The sequence below is a fragment of the Macrosteles quadrilineatus genome, unplaced genomic scaffold, assembly GCF_028750875.1.
Source record: "Macrosteles quadrilineatus isolate MER2022 unplaced genomic scaffold, UCM_ALF_1.0 Scaffold_1__1_contigs__length_201487025, whole genome shotgun sequence".
NCBI lineage: Eukaryota > Metazoa > Arthropoda > Insecta > Hemiptera > Cicadellidae > Macrosteles > Macrosteles quadrilineatus.
Genome location: NW_026542594.1, coordinates 55337564 through 55356447, shown reverse-complemented (window position 1 = coordinate 55356447; position 18884 = coordinate 55337564). Strand labels below are relative to the sequence as shown.

At 34.3% G+C, this 18884-nt stretch overlaps 1 protein-coding gene across 2 annotated transcripts in view; it reads right to left on the bottom strand.

Annotated features, from left to right (window-relative positions):
- LOC128983126 (5'-3' exoribonuclease 2 homolog) overlaps window positions 1-18884 on the bottom strand; it is a 237619-nt gene that overhangs the window by 193257 nt on the left and 25478 nt on the right. For both annotated transcript variants that reach the window (XM_054402296.1, XM_054402297.1), the window contains exon 3: window positions 13038-13149. In XM_054402296.1, the coding sequence (XP_054258271.1) occupies window positions 13038-13149 (112 nt within the window). The remainder of the gene's footprint in view (window positions 1-13037; window positions 13150-18884) is intronic.

The following is an 18884-nucleotide window of genomic DNA, read 5'->3' as shown; positions in this document are numbered from 1 at the left end:
ATGTACTATCTCTTCCCGATGGTGTAAGTGCTGACTGAGCCAGAAGACAGGCAAAAAACAGCCTTGCAAGAACAACGACTCATCCGTGCCTACCACGACCACTCCCGCCGTTATCACCGTGACACTGGCGTACTACACCCAAGGCAATAGTTTTAGCATAGATTTATCATTAGCTTTAGATACTGCAAGTAGAGATTTCATTTAAGAGAAACAGATAAAGCATTGACTTTGGATACTACAAGTAGTCATCCCATTTATGAGAAACAATTATACAATTGACTTAGTGGACTTGTAGGAGACATCTCAATTACGTGAACTATATTTAGCATTGACTTTGCAAAAGTATTGGATTACAGTACTATGATAGCTCCGCTCAAAATTGCAAGCAGACAACTGCATTGTACACCTAGTACATATTAGTACACGCAAAATAATGCAAGGGACCTTGAAAGAAATATTGGCAATGAATTTTTCATAATGGCAGAAAATAATTACAGTACAAAGCACTGTGGTGCATAATCAACACAGTAAATCAATGAAAAAAGAAAAAAGTTCAAAATCTACACATTTCTTTCTACATCTATTATTTCTTACTTTACAAAATCACCGAAACCACGCTCTCCTCGTGTAAGTATAGATATATTGTGGGAACTACATCTGCCCTAGGTTGAATTAGCATAATAGCGCAAGTTTAAATGAGAACAATTGTATGACTAAAACTAGTAAAAATAATTGATTTGGTAACTGATGACGTTGTTTAGACCTATCAGGAAACTACACTCCTTTACCACGTAAATATCTAACATAGTTTGTACCTCTGTGATTTCGTCTAATCATATTCAGTGATTCATTATTTACATAGTTTGACTTTTTCGTAGGCCTGGTTGTAATATAGCTTATGTCTGGTTTTTCATAGGTGTTGTCGTTGGTTATACAGTAGTACTTGCACATATTCGCGCCTTTTTTAATCCCGCGCTTTTATCGAGTGCGTTGACATTGACTAGTTATTCCAACTATTGTCATCAGTTTCTTGTTCTGTAACACACATTCTAATCCTGATGTATCCCTCACTACATTTCCGCCTTGAACTGCATTATTTGACGAGCGTCTGGTTTAAATACATTAATCGATTTACAAGCTACATTATGAAATATTCATAATGTACCTTGCAAATCGATTAATAGATAGTCTACTAACTAATTTACTCCCTACAAATAATTAGGTAATACATTATTTAATACAGAGATATCAATGACAAATGTATATGATACTTTTACTAATACAATATTCTTAAATTTATTACACCTATTTGCAAATGTTTCAGCTACCTTGTCCACAGTAACATTTACATTCGTGTAGTTCTTGACAGAAGACTTTAATACAAAACTAGATGTATGTCTCTTGGACTTGACATAATTTCAAAAAGAAGTGATATTGTATACTGTACAACTCACAACAAAAATCAAATAGTTAGTATACGCTGTCCTAATTGTTATTTTTACTTCCGATTTTATAGTTGTAAACAAGGCAATAATGGTGGTTGGAAATCTTAAGTTTTTCGCATACTTGTCTTAATTTACAGATTCGGTTGCATCCTTTGTTAACCAAAAAGGATATTTACATTATTTATTGACAAAATAAAACTTAGACTGATCGATGATTATAAATTCGATGACAACTGCATTTGCATCACCATACTTATGCAAATAGGTCCAAAATAAATCTCTCATAGACAATATAACTTATAAAGACCGGCCTCTGCAGTAATATAGTTTACCGTACTTATTAATTGCGTACTTATTAATTTACCTTACTTATTAAAAAATAGCAAAGTGCCGAAAATTACCAATTTGTGGGTAAACCAAAGTAATCCAACCTAGCTTACTCTAACCTAACCTAACCTAACCCATGCTTAGATCAGCAAAGTGCCGAAAATTACCGATTTTGGGTAAACCCAGCTTAGGTTAGGGCTGAGGAGCTCAGCTAAAGGTTATTTTAGGGAGTCCTTGGAGGCTAGTGGCCATTTTGGATAATTTCAAACAGCTGCTGAAGAGCGATTTATCGTCCAAAAATATTTTTTCAAACACCAAAGTGATTATAATTTAACATCGAGTATAGTGTGAGATTAGAAATGTTCTTTGTAGTTTTTTATTGTTCTCCAGTGGAGTCAATGAAAGCTAACAGCCATCTTGGATTTGTCCCCCATAAGAGCGATGTTAATTACGTTAATTTCAGACAGCAGCTGGAGATTTATTTACAGTCCAAAAGTATTTTTTCAAACATCAGAGTGATTGTAATTTAAATATCTAGTATATTGTTAAATTATAAATTGTCTTTGTAGTTCTTACATTGTTTTATGAGTTACAACGTCTAGGCTCCAAGGACTCTTTTACACTCTTTTATTGACACTTACCAGTCAAATGTGGCGATATTAATGATTTATAACGCTTTTAACGATTTTCAAACGTGTTTTTCGTGGTGAAATATGTGTTTGCTGAAAAAGTGCAAGAGGAAAAGAAGTTTGAAATGACTCGAATAATAAAAAATAGGCTTCCATTAAAAGAAAAAAAGATTTTTCAAGCGCTTATAATCGCCGATTTCTAAAGCTTTTCTCGATTTCCAAACGTGATTTTCAGGGTGAAATAGTCGTTTCCCCCTAAAGTGCCAAAGGAAAATAGCATAATTTTGGTAGATAAGGTAAAAAATGCGATAAAACATAAGTAGTGCAAGTTCAGTATTGCCTCCTGGATTTCACCAATCACGTATTCAGACCCTAATTCCAAAATTTAGTTAACCTTGCGCTGAATTTTGAGATAAATATTGCAAACCCACAACGGACCTTTCCAGTTCTTGCTTATCTTTACCGCATATCTCTCTTATCTCCAAGACTACAGACTGCGCAATGAAGGAGGGTCTCGTGCCTATGCCTAATCTGACGAAGAATGAGCAAGAGCAATCGTACATTTGTTTTTTTAATTGTGGTGTAAAACTTTTTAATTTATGTTTAGATGTTATTTAATTTCTTGTTATGTGAGTTTGAATTTAGTATGGTAGCCATTTCAGAAGAAAGTATTAAAGTAATTTGAGATGTTAAGATTATGAAGAAATGTCATTTCTTTAACAGAAATACTAAGATAACTTCTCAAAATGACTTCTAAATTGTTATTTATTTTGCTAATGCAAACAAGCATCTGTTTAGTAAATATAATTAAATTATTTCGTTTATTACGATTGTGTTAGTGTATATTACTATCGATATATCGAACTATTGACAAGAATGCCACATTTAGCTACCCCATTCAGTTTTTCATATTTAAAAATCATATCTTACAAACAGAACTTTCCAAATTAAACATCAAAATTATTTAACTGACCTTTACCCTATAGAATCAGGAATCCCCAAAGGAAGCGTACTTGAACCATACTTGTATATTCCCTTTACATCGGACCTACCAGAAATTGTAAATACTATCGTTGCCACATTTGCGGATGATATGACCATTTTATCTGTCCACGACAAACCGGTTCAAACTACAGCAAATTTACAGTTAAACTTGGATGAAATTTCACTTTGGTTTAAAACATGGAGGTTCAAAATTAGTGAAAATAAATCAGAAAACATTACTTTTACCCTAAATCTGGCTACATGTCCTCCAGTATCCATGAACAATATTTACCACCCTAAAGTAACAGAAATAAAATACTTGGGCATGCACTTAGATGCAAAGCTTAATTGGAAGGCACATATCTGGACTAAAAGACAATATCTAAATTTTAAAATAACTAAGCTTAATTATTGTCTTCTTGGATCTAAATCAAAACTTAGTACACAAAATAATGTTACTTTGCAGAAAAGTTATAAAACCAATTTGGACTTATGGGATCCAACTTTGGGGATCATCAAGTACATCAAACATTGAAATTTTTCAACGATACCAATCAAAATTGCTACGTAAAATTGTCAACGCACCTTGGTTTGTTACTAACAGAACACTTCATAATAATCTTAGAATTTGAAAAGTCAAAGAAGAAATTACAAAATCTAGTGAAAAAAGATAATCAAATTGGAAAATCATTCAAAATCGTCTTATACAAAACAACTTTTGCAAAACTTATGACAGCTAGCCTGACCATACTACTGGAACGAATTACACGAGGTTGGTACCAAATGAAAGATATTTTCCTGTAGATGTGATGAATCCCTTTATAAATTAAAATAGGCTCAAAAATAAACACAAGAAACGAATTTAAAATTTTAAAAATAACTTGGGCCGTATGGGTTGCCATGTAGGTAACGAAATAACAACTAAATGTAAACAGAAAATAAAACCAAATAGAAGAAATTCCATTTACATGTCTTATTTATAGCATAGGGTAAATATAGATAAGTTGGAAAAATACATACTTTTGGTCAAGTTTCCGACCACAAGGCGAGCTCTCATCTTGCACTAAATTTATTGGACAATCACAACACCATTTACGACATTTAAACCTCCCATTCAGATTCGGCTGTGTTATCAAAATTATCTTTGTCAGCTAGTGTTGAGAGTGGTAAATCACTATACTTTTAACGTTGTATTACTGTTAATGTATTTGCTTATTTTTCTACTTTTGAAACAGACTGTAAATTAAATAAAGTTGAAACCCGATTAAGCTACAACCCATTTAATAGTATATTTCGTACCTAGGGCCAAAAATAAGGTTTTGCCGGCTCGAGATAGTTCGACTTCGTCTCGATCGAGAGCTGCAAAACCATTTCGGTCCGTGGTACGAACGCTATTTTGCACCACACTATACCCTATTGCCACTATTCACCTCTATAATAATGCACACTGATGGTTAGCACAACTACAACTTTAAGGTTATGTGAAGAAATAATTCGAGGCATCAGCAAAAATAAAAATAAATTGTTGCTAGGCAACGGTGACAATAAAATAATTCTATGGATACTGATTGTGTATTTAATATGCATTCATGTTTTAAGTAAGTAAGCGGGCAGCTAATTTTGCGGCCCTAGGGACCAGCGACCACAGAATTAAAATTAAAATTTTAATTCTGTGGTCGCTGCTAGGGACCTGCTCGGTCCCCGAATAACGATGACAGCTAAAAACCTAATAATTCTATAGAATAACAAGCTGTACCCGCTGGCTTTGCCCCGTTAAACTAATTAATTTTCAAGATTAGCTCGTTCGCATGGCTCAATCAAGTCCTGGTTGAAGTTCGTTCGCTACGCTCTCTCACCTTTAGGTTGGAGCTTGTTCGCTGAGCTCACTTGCCTTGGGGTTAACTCGCCTCCAGGTTGAAGTTCGTTCGAAACGCTCACTCAGCTTTTGGTTGCAAATTAGCTGTTGTCATAAATTGTTAAATTGACACAGCTGTTATGATTCATTAATTCCTTTTAAATATGAAAAATCATAAGGTTAAGATGGGAAACTCCAGAGCCACTGGGGCGGAGCCCGAATGCCCGATCATAATAAAAACTACTTAGTTTTCCTATTTAATGCCCAAAGAATCGGTGTATCAAATTTCAGCCTCCTAGGTAAATGGGAAGTGGGAGAATTAGTGATGATGCGTGAGTGAGAGTGAGTGTGTCAGTGAGGGCTTTGCCTTTTATAAGTATACATAGCACATTCAACCAGCTGTTAGTTAAAACAAATTATATTGGACTAAAACAAATCGATGATTACAAAGAATACTTTAAAAAATAATTTGAACATCCTACTACTGTATTTTACTATGCACATTTAATTAAACTGCCATCCTCGTACCGAAGAATTAAATGTATCAATGGTCAGCATTACACATACATAGTATAAATAAGTCAACCATAAGTATGTATTTGAATTTTCTTCCAAATGCTGAATTTGTGTCACAAATACTGAATGTTACAGCTGTTATGTTAAGCAAATTATAATGTACTAAAAGCTAGCTAGAAGCATTGACTTATTGGAGAAGGTTAGCATCGGCTGCTAGACTTTTTAAAAACTAAAACTTAATTTATAAAAAACTGGGACATTAATTTTAAATTATGGCTTTGAAATTATCTAGTTCTCAAAATTGTCTTTCTTTCAACACAAAACTAATGAAAATCCATCGACTGGTTGATTCAGAATCGTGAAAAAACCCCATTTACGTTATAATAATATATATGATAGTTTGGACAGGTTTCAACCCTTCCGTGGCGTAATACATTACACAGTTTATATGTAGACTACATTATAACTCATAAAATAGTTCTACAATTAAATGGATCTCCTTTTACAAACGTATATAATAACCAGAAATGTTCAGATCGTCCTTGCGTGTATTTTATGCCACAAATTTTGACAAAAGGCTTTTCATTACATAAACTATACCTATTTACAGTGTTGACCAAACAGTTGGCAAGAAGCATTAATAAATAAGCTATGTACTAAATATGATAATTTTAGCTCTATTCTAATTATGACAAAACACGAAGTAACTAAAAGCGAGTTTTGTTGGTGTAGTAAGCGTTGCAGGAGGTCTACTTTACACTGAATCGACGTTCACTTTTATTGCTTTTGATCTTCCGACACTTTTGACTCAGCGAAACTGAACTTGTATTTTACCGTATTTCGTTATATTAATCCTGCTGTTGCATTAGGTCAAATTCCCAATAAGTCAATTGCTTTAACATAGACTAAACTTTTAGCCCGGACTGTACTATTTGACTTTCTGGGATTTTTGATCTACAGACACTGCAAACATTGTAGTTTTTGACCTAGCGGCACAGGTATAAATTATTTGATCTTCCGGGACTGTTGACTTTCAGCAACATTCCCCATGCGCCCCACGTTTTTTGTTTTAAATCTTACAAGTATTTATTCTCTCAACATTTTATAAATTATTTTATATTTTTTAGTGCGTTTAAAAACGTGGCATTTTTAAAAAGTATTTTTATTTCTAAATTATTTTCTAGTTTTTAGTCTTTAATGTATAAATATGTTAAATCTATTTTATATAGCCTCTTAATACATAACCAAAACCCAAAACCTTATTATCTGTAATCAGATGTTTTATCTTTACTTTGAAATGATTGTTTTATATTTTTAGAATATCTCGGGAGCAGAACCTGTACCTCTTAACCTCTGCACTTCTGTCAAATTTAAGTATTTACAGCTGACTTAAATAAATTTATATGTTTACATTCTTTTAAAATGTAAACATGGAAAATTTGGAAGCCAAAGGGGCGTAGCCCAAGGGAAATATGAAAATTAAATTATATAATATTGCATTGTCATCCATTTGTGAGCTATGTTTCAAGTTTCAAGTCTCTAGCTCATCGGGAACTTCGTATAAAATTGATATCAAAATTTGTAGGAAAGCGAGCTAATAAAAACAAACCCATGGGGCGTAGTCCAAGGGAAATATGAAAATTAAGTGATATAATATTGCATTGTCATCCATTTGTGAGCTATGTTTCAAATTTCAAGTCTCTAGCTCATCGGGAAGTATCAAAATTTGCAAGAAAGCGATTTAATAAAAACAAGCCCATGGGGCATAGCCCAAGGGAAATATGAAAATTAAATGATATAATATTCCATTGTCTTCCATTTGTGAGCTATGTTTCAAGTTTCAACTCTCTAGCTCATCGGGAAGTTTGTATAAAATCTATTGCAAAATTTGTACTGGACAAGAAAGCGAGCTAATAAAAACGTTTTAAAAAACTCGAAATTATGCCTCTGGATGGCTGGGTAGTTCCGATGCTGAGTATAATAATTATGTGACATTCCCAATTTCGAAAGTGTATGTGTATTCATTTAACTTTTTAGATTAATTATAGTTTTATAAATATATAATCCATACACTTTAAAGATATTTAATTTAGCAAAATAATGTTTTGCCGATTGGTTTTCTCCTAAGTTTAACATGATACGTATGGCTCTCTTTTGTAAAATTAATATACTATCTAAATTTTGAATGGTTGTTGCACCATATAATTCAATGCCGAATGCAATATGTGAGTTTATGTGAGCCTAGTAAACCTTTAGTAAAACATTCAACGAGCAGAGTTTAGACAAGTTGTGCAGCATAAATAGACCTGGAAAAATTTTACTTTTTAGTTTATCAATGTGGTACAACCAAGATAAATTTTGATCAATTACTAGTCCTAAGAGTTTAGTTAAGTATGAGTCACTTGAGTTAAGTAATTTTTATAAATTTTTAAATGAGGTTTTAAAGTTTTTTTTGGGCAGTTGAAAAATTTATGTATTTGGTTTTCTCTGAGTTAAGCAATAAGATTTTGCAAGATAAATATTCACAGATTCAAGGCTACTATTGCCTGTATATTCAATGTTGGTTATTTTTTGATCTACCAGAAATTATTAAATTTGCATCATCAGCATAGAGGCATAATTTACTGTTTAAGTTCTTTAGAGCTGAAGGAAGGCCTTTAATGTAACAGAGGAATTAAATTGGACCAAGAATAGACCCCTGAGGGACTCCATATTTTACTTGTTTTAGAAATGATTTGACTTTAAGTAATTGATTGAATTCTGTAATCGTATTCAGTTCAACATATTGCTGCCTGTTTTCTAAATATGATTTAAACCAATTTAGTGAATTATCAGTAATACCAAAATGTTGTAATATTGAAATCAGTGTCTGATGCGAAACGCTATCAAAAGCTGTATTAAGGTGGCATTTTTAAAAAGTATTTTTATTTATAAATTATTATCTAGTTTTTAGTCTTTAATGTATAAATATGTTAAATCTATTTTATATAGCCTCTTAATACATAACCAAAACCCAAAACCTTATTATCTGTAATCAGATGTTTTATCTTTACTTTGAAATGATTGTTTTATATTTTTAGAATATCTCGGGAGCAGAACCTGTACCTCTTAACCTCTGCACTTCTGTCAAATTTAAGTATTTACAGCTGACTTAAATAAATTTATATGTTTACATTCTTTTAAAATGTAAACATGGAAAATTTGGAAGCCAAAGGGGCGTAGCCCAAGGGAAATATGAAAATTAAATTATATAATATTGCATTGTCATCCATTTGTGAGCTATGTTTCAAGTTTCAAGTCTCTAGCTCATCGGGAACTTCGTATAAAATTGATATCAAAATTTGTAGGAAAGCGAGCTAATAAAAACAAGCCCATGGGGCGTAGTCCAAGGGAAATATGAAAATTAAATGATATAATATTGCATTGTCATCCATTTGTGAGCTATGTTTCAAATTTCAAGTCTCTAGCTCATCGGGAAGTATCAAAATTTGCAAGAAAGCGATTTAATAAAAACAAGCCCATGGGGCGTAGTCCAAGGGAGTTATGAAAATTAAATGATATAATATTGCATTGTCATCCAATTGTGAGCTATGTTTCAAGTTTCAAGTCTCTAGCTCGTCGGGAAGTTAGTATAAAATTGATTTCAAAATTTTTACCGGACAAGAAAGCGAGCTAATAAAAACGTTTTAAAAACCAAGCGAAAGTCTGCCTCCAAGTTGCCAAACTTACATACATTACATTGTTTTTCTTGGCGGAAAAAGTAATGATTTATTAACTTTTTTGGATTGCTGACTTGGCGGGGAAAGTGTTACCACTTAGTGGTTTTTTTGTTAGATCTATAAATTGTTCACAACAGACAGCAGTGTAGATGCAAATCAAAAAGTAAACAATCAGTAAACTGATGTCAGCTAGCAGCTGATTAAAATGAACAGCTGATAATAAACAAGCGGCTGTGGCTGTCTGTCAGTAAGCTTGTCAGTGTGTCAATTCATGCTTACTCCTCCTGCTCTATCAAATGTTAGCATTTCTCATTATCTCTCACAGTATAAATTTGTTAACAAAGTTATCAAAATAAAATAGCTATCCAATATGTCTCTCTCAATATCAAATCAAATCAAAATAGCATTTATTCCGCCAAAATATTTACAAATTACATCATGTTAGTTCCATACAAAAATGTTTACAATATTGTTTGGTTTTTTAATAATATAAAATTTAATATAAACATAAAAATATTAAAAAGCTTTTTAAATTAGCTAAATATCTTCCACAAAGAAGGAATACCTCTGTGTGTGGAAGAGAGTCGTATTATATATATTTATAATTTTTTTTAAACTAAGTGATGAAGGGAAAAAAGTTATTTTAGAAGAAAAAAAATTTGGAATAATAGATACGCTGGAGGACTTAATGGTAAGTGAATGTAATACTACATTAGACAATTAGTCGACCCTTCCCCCCTCCCAACGCCCAATCACCCTCCCCCCAAAAGATAACCTATCTACTTCCCAATACACACATACAAGTTCACACAATCACACACACACACAGATACACTCAGCTGTCCTCGTCCCAACACCAACAAGCGGCTGGTAGCCCTAGGGTACTAGGGCCGTCAATGCTCTGTCCCTGTGGTACAGAATCGAGAACTGCATACACGCGCACGCACACACACACACGCTCACACAGACGTCCGCGATGTTTACGCTGACATTCAATCGTTCTTTCACCCTATCAGCTGATGTGAGTTTGTTGTCTGTCTGTAAATTGGTCATATATCTATATATATAAAATCCAATGTATGTTTGTATGTTTGTCCTTTATGGACTCCAAAACCGCTCGACAGATTGTAATGAAACTTTCAGGCATTATTAAGCATTATTCAAGGATGGTTTGTGTGAAGTTTGGTGCAGATCCATCAATAGGGCTCCGCCCCAGTGGCTCTGGAGTTTCCCATGTTAACCTTATGAGTACTCATATTTAAATGGAATTAAAGAATCTTAACAGCTGGTGCAACTAAACAATTTGATTCTGTGATGTTCAATAGCATTAAAAAGTTAATAGGTTTACCAACAGGGTGCAGCACTATATATTTTTTTTAATTTATGAGAACAGCTAATTTGCAACCTGGAGGCGAGTTAGCGTAGCGAACGAGCTAACCTGAAGGCAAGTGAGCGCAGCGAACGAGCTCCAACCTAAAGGTGAGTGAGCGTAGCGAACGAACTTCAACTAGGACGTGATTGAGCCATGCGAACGAGCTCATATTGAAAATGAACGAGCATGTGACATAAAACCACAATAGGACAGGACGACGTCTGTCGGGCCAGCTAGTATATATATAATAATCATATATACATACTAGCTGGCCCGACAGACGTCGTCCTGTCCTAACGTGGTTTTATGTCAAATGCTTGTTCATTTTCAAGATCCTGGTTGAAGTTCGTTCGTTATGCTCACTCACCTTTAGGTTGGAGCTCGTTCGCTGCGCTCACTTGCCTTCAGGTTAGCTCGTTCGCTACGCTAACTCGCCTCCAGGTTGAAGTTCGTTCGCTACACTCACTCACCTTTTGGTTCCAAATTAGCTGTTGTCATAAATTTAAAAAAAATAATCGTGCTGCACCCTGTTGGTAAACTTATTAACTTTTTAATGCTATTGAACATCACATAATCAAATTGCTTAGTTGAACCAGCTGTTAAGATTCTTTAATTCCATTTAAATATGAGTACTCATAAGGTTAACATGGGAAACTCCAGAGCCACTGGGGTGGAGCCCTTTTGACGGATCTGCACCAAACTTCACACAAACCATCCTTGAATAATGCTTAATAATGCCTGAAAGTTTCATTACAATCTGTCAAGCGGTTTCGGAGTCCATAAAGGACAAACAAACAAACATACATACAAACAAACATACATACAAACATACATTGGATTTTATATATATACTAGCTGGCCCGACAGACGTCGTCCTGTCCTAACGTGGTTTTATGTCAAATGCTTGTTCATTTTCAAAATCCTGTTTGAAGTTCGTTCGCTATGCTCACTCACCTTTAGGTTGGAGCTCGTTCGCTGCGCTCACTTGACTTCAGGTTAGCTTGTTCGCTACGCTAACTCGCCTCCAGGTTGAAGTTCGTTCCCTATGCTCACTCACCTTTTGGTTGCAAATAAGCTGTTGTCATAAATTTTTTTAAAAATCGTGCTGCACCCTGTTGGTAAACTTATTAACTTTTTAATGCTATTGAACATCACAGAATCAAATTGCTTAGTTGAACCAGCTGTTAAGATTCTTTAATTCCATTTAAATATGAGTACTCATAAGGTTAACATGGGAAACTCCAGAGCCACTGGGGCGGAGCCCTTTTGATGGATCTGCACCAAACTTCACACAAACCATCCTTGAATAATGCTTAATAATGCCTGAAAGTTTCATTACAATCTATCAAGCGGTTTCGGAGTCCATAAAGGACAAACAAATAAACATACAAACAAACATACATACAAACATACATTGGATTTTATATATCCAATCTATAAAGATATATAGATATAGATATATAGATTATATATATACTGCTGATATTGATATAAATTGTTATTATATTATATATATATATATATATATATATAATGCTGTGATATAATATAATCACAGCAAATATCCAAACATTATCTGTTTCAGTTACAAATCATAAATCTCTTCATACAAAATCTTCAAGTTACCTCCTTTTATTCCCGTATTCCATTGCACTATGTCTAGCTAGAGTAATAGCTCCTTCCCTATATGGGAAATTCGCCGATATGTACATCTGTCATACTCAAGGGTTCAACCATTGATGTATAATGCTCCCAGGATTGCACACTCAGGTGAAGTACCTCAACCTCTCTAACCAAAAAATTCCTCACTTACTAGATTTCAAGCTTATTACATTTTAATGGTGTCATAAAACGATTATCAGTTTTTATTCCCCTAAATAAATGATAAAAAATATGTTAAGGTTAAAATTAACTGCAGCAATAAGCATTGGCTTTTCCAGTGAAATACTCTAAGTTATAAATTGTTTACATTAACAAAAGTGTAGCAGTGTGTATTGAGTGAAAGTATGTTTTGTAAAAGAAAGAAGTTCATTCGACCCGTACGTCTGAGTATCCCACCATTTCGAATGTTGGGCACAGCCCATTTTTTAACAACACAGCATGTTATGTTATATATCCAAGGGAGTATATATAGGCATCAATGGGTTTAACATAGTAGTCTATTATAACATAGGAAATAAATAAACTTACCACTCCATCTATTGCCATATATAACAGTTTCCTGGGCCGAACAATACGGAATAAGCGATCTATGCATTCAAAAATAGCTATCATCATTTCATCCTCATTTTTTGGAGCTGGCCTGAAAAAAAAAATTATTTGTTTTACTAATCCTAGTACAGTATAGAAAATAAATTAACTTCTATTGGTCACCAGTGTGGCGCAGCTGTGTAGTTGCAGAGAGATAGGAAATACTGTTATTTTGCAGTAATAGTCAGGAACGTTCCTTAGCTTTTCGGCAATAGGTAAATAATACTATTATATTTGTCTCACCTAGTCCTATTACTTCCCCTTCCAGTATATTTCAGCCGGTCATTCTCTAGCCATCACAGGGTTATCATTTATTATTTTACTTCCTTTAACAAGTCTATTAGTGAACCTGTTGCTCAAATTCGAGCAATTGCTAAGTATTACAAGAACAAGCTTTGGGTAGAGTGTACACCATACACCCAAACAACAGCGAATGTTATTACCTATGCTTACTACTACATGAGGTTTGAGGCCCCACGTCATCCTCATGTTTAAAAACTGTGAATGATGTCATATATCCAACACATCATCTCTAAATCTGCACAGCAGCTCTAAATCTGCCTGTAAGGCTTTAGGGTTGGTGGAGGATGACGAACATTGGGCTACAACCTTGGAAGAAGCTGCACTTGAGCAAATTCGCTAATAAACTTAGAGATTTATTTACCATTATGATGGACTTTTGCCAATTATCCAATGCCTTCAGTCATTGGGAAAGGTTTAAAAATTATCTCTCAAAGGATATAACCCACCACGTAGAGAACCATTTGCAAGGCAATATCTGTGGTGTAATAGGAAATGTTTATAATTGTTAAGAATTCAATTTAGAAGACTTTGGTTTTATTAACTACTGTACTGTATGGAACTAACATATGATCATATGTTTGATTTATTATTCTGATTGTAAACAAAACAGAGTAGTTGTGATGTTATGAATCTTTTAAGAATATAAAGTTTCTTTTAGAAGTGAATAAAACAGGTTTTTTATTTAATTAGCCTACTCGTTAGAACCTGAAATCAGGGAATATTTATCATTTTTAAAGGAATTTCGGCTGCACTTTACTTTAGGCCCTACACTCATTCGAGTTAAAATATCAATCGATACATCGATTAATCGATCGTTTCATTCGATATATCGTTTGGTTGGTTAGGTAAGGTTAGCCTAACCTAACTAACCAAACGATATATCGAATGAAACAATCGAATATTCGATATTTTGTTCGAATGAGTGTAGGACCTAAAGTAAAGTGCAGCCGGAATTTCCTCTAAGTTGTAAAATATGGCGACCGTGACAGGACTTGATAACGAGTAAATTTGACCCTGTTTTATTTAACACATGAGAGATTGTTTTGATTACTGAAACAGTGAATTGGAAAACATGGCTGAATTGACAAAACTAAAGAAATCAAGATCAGCTATTCGAATGACATTTACTGTGACAGTTAAAAAACTTTAAGATATTTTAAAGGAAGAAATAGTTGATTTTACAAGTATCAGCACAGCTTGAAGTAATAAATACTCATTTTTGCACTCTCAACGACCTAAATTCATCAATATATGATAAATTATTAGAAGGTGATGCGAGAGATGAAGACAACTTCAAGGGCAAAATGAATATATTGTACAATATCATCTTATTTCTAAGAAAGTGGAACATCTAAAAATTAAAGAAATGATTCCACATCAAGATGAAAGAAGTGAAATAACGCAAAAGGGCTCAGGATCGGCTAAATCAGGACGCTCATACCAGCTACCTTATTTGAAACTAAAAGAGTTTAACGGGGAACTAGGCGAGTGGCTCCCATTTTGGTCTCAATTTAAGAAGATCGACGAAGATCAGAATGTAGACAAAGCAGATAAGATCCAGTATCTTATAATGGCAACTGCAGTTGGATCACCTGCCCGAGACTTGGTTGAAAGCTACCCTGCAATGCCTGAAATGTACAAGGAGTTAGTTGAAGCTCTAAAGAGTCGATTCGGAAGAGACGATCTTTTGAAAGAGTATTACATGATGCAAATGTTGGCTCTAACGATACAGAACGTCACAAGTAAAGAAAAACCAATTTTGTCGGTTCTTTATGACAAGATCCAGTCACACTTAAGGAATCTTAATGCACTGGGAGTGACTTCAGAGCATTGTGCCTCACTGCTATTTCCAATGGTAACGTCAAGTCTGCCCAAAGAAATCCTCAAACTTTGGCAGCGAACAACGAACCATAACTCTAACATTCATGAAAGTTCATCCAAAGAAGTTCTGGAGAATATGTTGACATTTCTTAAAAACGAGGTAGAGGGAGAACAAAAAAGTATCCATGGCATTGGAAGGGTTTGGAATTGCAAGTACTAAACACAATGTAAAACATCCCTCGAGTTCCTCTCAAGTTTCGTGGGGATCTTCTATCAAAACAAATAAAGGTTTTGAGAAGCAAAACAAACGGAAGCCTTTTGAGAAACAGACTTCGGCGGCGGCACTTGTATCGACTACGGAAGGTACCTACTTATTCATTGACTTGTGTGTTTTGTTTTGTGATTAAAACCACAGATCTCAAGATTGTGTGAAAGCTTTGGATATGACTATTCTTGAGCGAAAAGATATTTTAAAGAAGAAAGGATCTTGTTTCAAGTGTTTAAAAGGTCGACACATGAGTAATTCCTGTAAAGCTATAGTAAAGTGTGCAGCTTGTTTAAGAAAACACTATCCGATTATGTGTGAAGATCTACAAAAGAAAACTACCCTTTCCTTGAATAAAACTGAAAAATCTGATGAACAGAAACTGATTTCTGAGGATATAACAAGTAAGGCATTAGTGTCGAGTATCAGTAAATCAACAGTGGTTTACCTAAGCACGCTTCTTGTGAAAATCGTCGTAGGAACCCAAGAGCATACAGTTCGTGCGTTGATTGACTCTGGAAGCAAAAAAGTTATATTTTGAAATCTTGTGCGACTTATTTAAAACTGAAGAGAATGGGTAAAACTGTAACAAGTCAAGAGTTGTTTGGGGGACAGAAAAAAAAATTAAGGTCTCATGGAGTTTATTCTGTAAAACTTCAATCCACAACTGATGGTTTTAATGAGGATTTCAAAGTTTTGGACACACCTCGTATCTGTGGATTCATACGTAAAGTGTCGGACGTCAGAATATATGAAAATCTCAAAGCAAAAGATGTGATTTTGTCGGATTTTTGTGAATCCTCAGAAGATGTAAGTGATATACAGTTGCTTCTTGGAGCTGACAGTTGGCCTAATTTGATTACATCGGAGTATGTAAAAATATGTAATGATTTGGCTGCTGTGAAAACAAAACTAGGATGGACACTAGTTGGTGAATCGGAATCAGACAGTGAAACTAGAATGACTTCTTCGATGTTATTGACTCTTACAAATCAAGTTAATCTATCTATTTTGGGAACCTGAACTTTTAGGAATTAAGGACCCTGGTACGAAAAAACTTCAGAGTGAAAAGGATAGTCAAGTAGCTGAGTTTTTTGAAAATACTGTTCAACAAGAAGATTCTGGGAGATATGTTGTGAAACTTCCTTGGAGTGAAGGACAGCCTGTACTAGAGGACAACAAATACGTCGCAGAAAAGAGACTTTGTTCTACTACCAAAAAACTGAAATTTATTGGTAAGTACCATGATTATGATTCTGTGTTTGATTCGTGGCTTAAGCTTGAAATAATCAAGAAAGTTCCCAAAGATGAGTTAAATAATATTAATGTACACCTAGAGATCCTGACTTCTCTGAGTATGTCTGCCCTAATACAAGCGCTCAGACACTTCATATCAACAAGAGAAAGACCAAAGATTATACAATCAGATAATGGGATGAATTTTGTTGGACTTGACAACGCATTCAATGATTTAGATTGGATCAAAATTGAAGAGGAATGTAGTATTCAACGAATAAAGTGAAAATTTAATGCTCCCGCTGCACCATGGTGGGGAGGATATTGGAAGCGGTGATTACGTGTGTTAAAAGACCTTCTTAAGAAAACTTTAGGATGAGCATCACTGTGTTACGAAGAACTGATGACGTTGTATGTGAGTGTGACTGTCTTATGAACAGCCGTCCCTTGACTTATGACAGTGATAACAAGAATGAACTTACAAATGGTTTTATACCAATTGTTGTACTGTTCAGGTATTAACGTTTTCTGATTTTATGAATGAAGTGTTTGTAAATTGTTGTCGAACTCCTCAATTCACAAAGGTTGGGAGTGTGTTAAGAATTCAACTTAGAAGACTTTGGTTTTATTAACTACTGTACTGTATGGAACTAACATATGATCATATGTTTGATTTATTATTCTGATTTGTAAACAAAACAGAGTAGTTGTGATGTTATGAATCTTTTAAGAATATAAAGTTTCTTTTAGAAGTGAATAAAACAGGTTTTTTATTTAATTACTCGTTAGAACCTGAAATCAGGGAATATTTATCATTTTAAAAGGAATTTCCCCTAAGTTGTAAAAATAAAAGTTCTTAGCAGGATTGAAACAGGCAGGGGCCAGGCCTTCTTCTTAGACGCACCTGGTTGGTGGTACTGGGAAAACATTTCTGATTACTTTACTTTTGGCTAAAGTAAGAAGTGAGGGGGGTATCGCTTTGGCAGTTGCGTCATCTGGCATTACTGCTCCATTATTAGAGGGTGGTAGGAATGCACATGCTGCCTTTAAGCTGCCCCCAAACCTCATTCATTCAGATACATCAGTGTGCAATCTATATAAATAAAATTAGAGTTTTGTCTGTACATTGCTCAGAATTATATACTTTTAGGTTATTTTTACGTTTTATACATTAAAGAAGCAGAAACGAGTCTTATCTCAATTTCTGTCTGTCTGTCTGTCCCTTTGTCTGTAACACTCAAGATGGCATTTTACGCTATCTTCTCCGTGAAAACCAGAGTACATATCAAGATCCAAGCCATTTTAATGTATTCACTGGATTGGCGAGAGTGTCTTTAGTGATTTAAATATAGCCTCACTACTTTGTAAATAAAATTACGGACGTTCAAAAATGCAGTTTTGTGCGATTTTTGTCAAATTTTCGTTCAATTTTTATCACAGAATCGTCTATGAAATAACGAACAGCTGTTCGGATCAAGATTATTTTTTCTAGCTGTCAATGACATGTTTACAAATGCTGTTTACAAATACCGCAACTATTTCGAATCACGTTTTGAAAGCAAATCCCAACCAAGTGAGATTAAAAACGTTTTTCTTACATAACGGAAATTGCACTTGCGATTCTTAATTAATCGCAAGTGCAATAATATAGTCTAATAGTGTAACCGTAAATGAAATTAAATAACTAGACATCGTCCAAATCGCTTTTCCAATGTGTCACTTTCTGTTTCTACTCACCGTGTGATGCAATTGCTGGACCATACAGCCAATAGGCCCATAGCTCATATCTTGGGTACGTAAGCCTACATATTTATTCATAACAACCTTTTTGACGACGATCCTTGATACCGGTACTTTTCCATAGAATACATGGCCTACCTACTTAAAAAATAAAATTACAAATGACCAAAACCCCAACATTGTGTGATTTTCGTCACATTTCCTTCTAATGTTAATAGATATACTAATCATTGTTTAGAGAATGCGTAATCTATTAAATAAGAAAAAGTTGTTTGGGTAAGGTTGCTTTTTTTTCAAACTGACACCGATAGGTTTACGCTATAACTTTTTACGAGAAAATCCAAAAGCAAGAGATCAATAACCTCGAAGCTAGATATTAATGTATTTAATTGGTCCGATTTACTGTAATTCTTAGGTAGGTT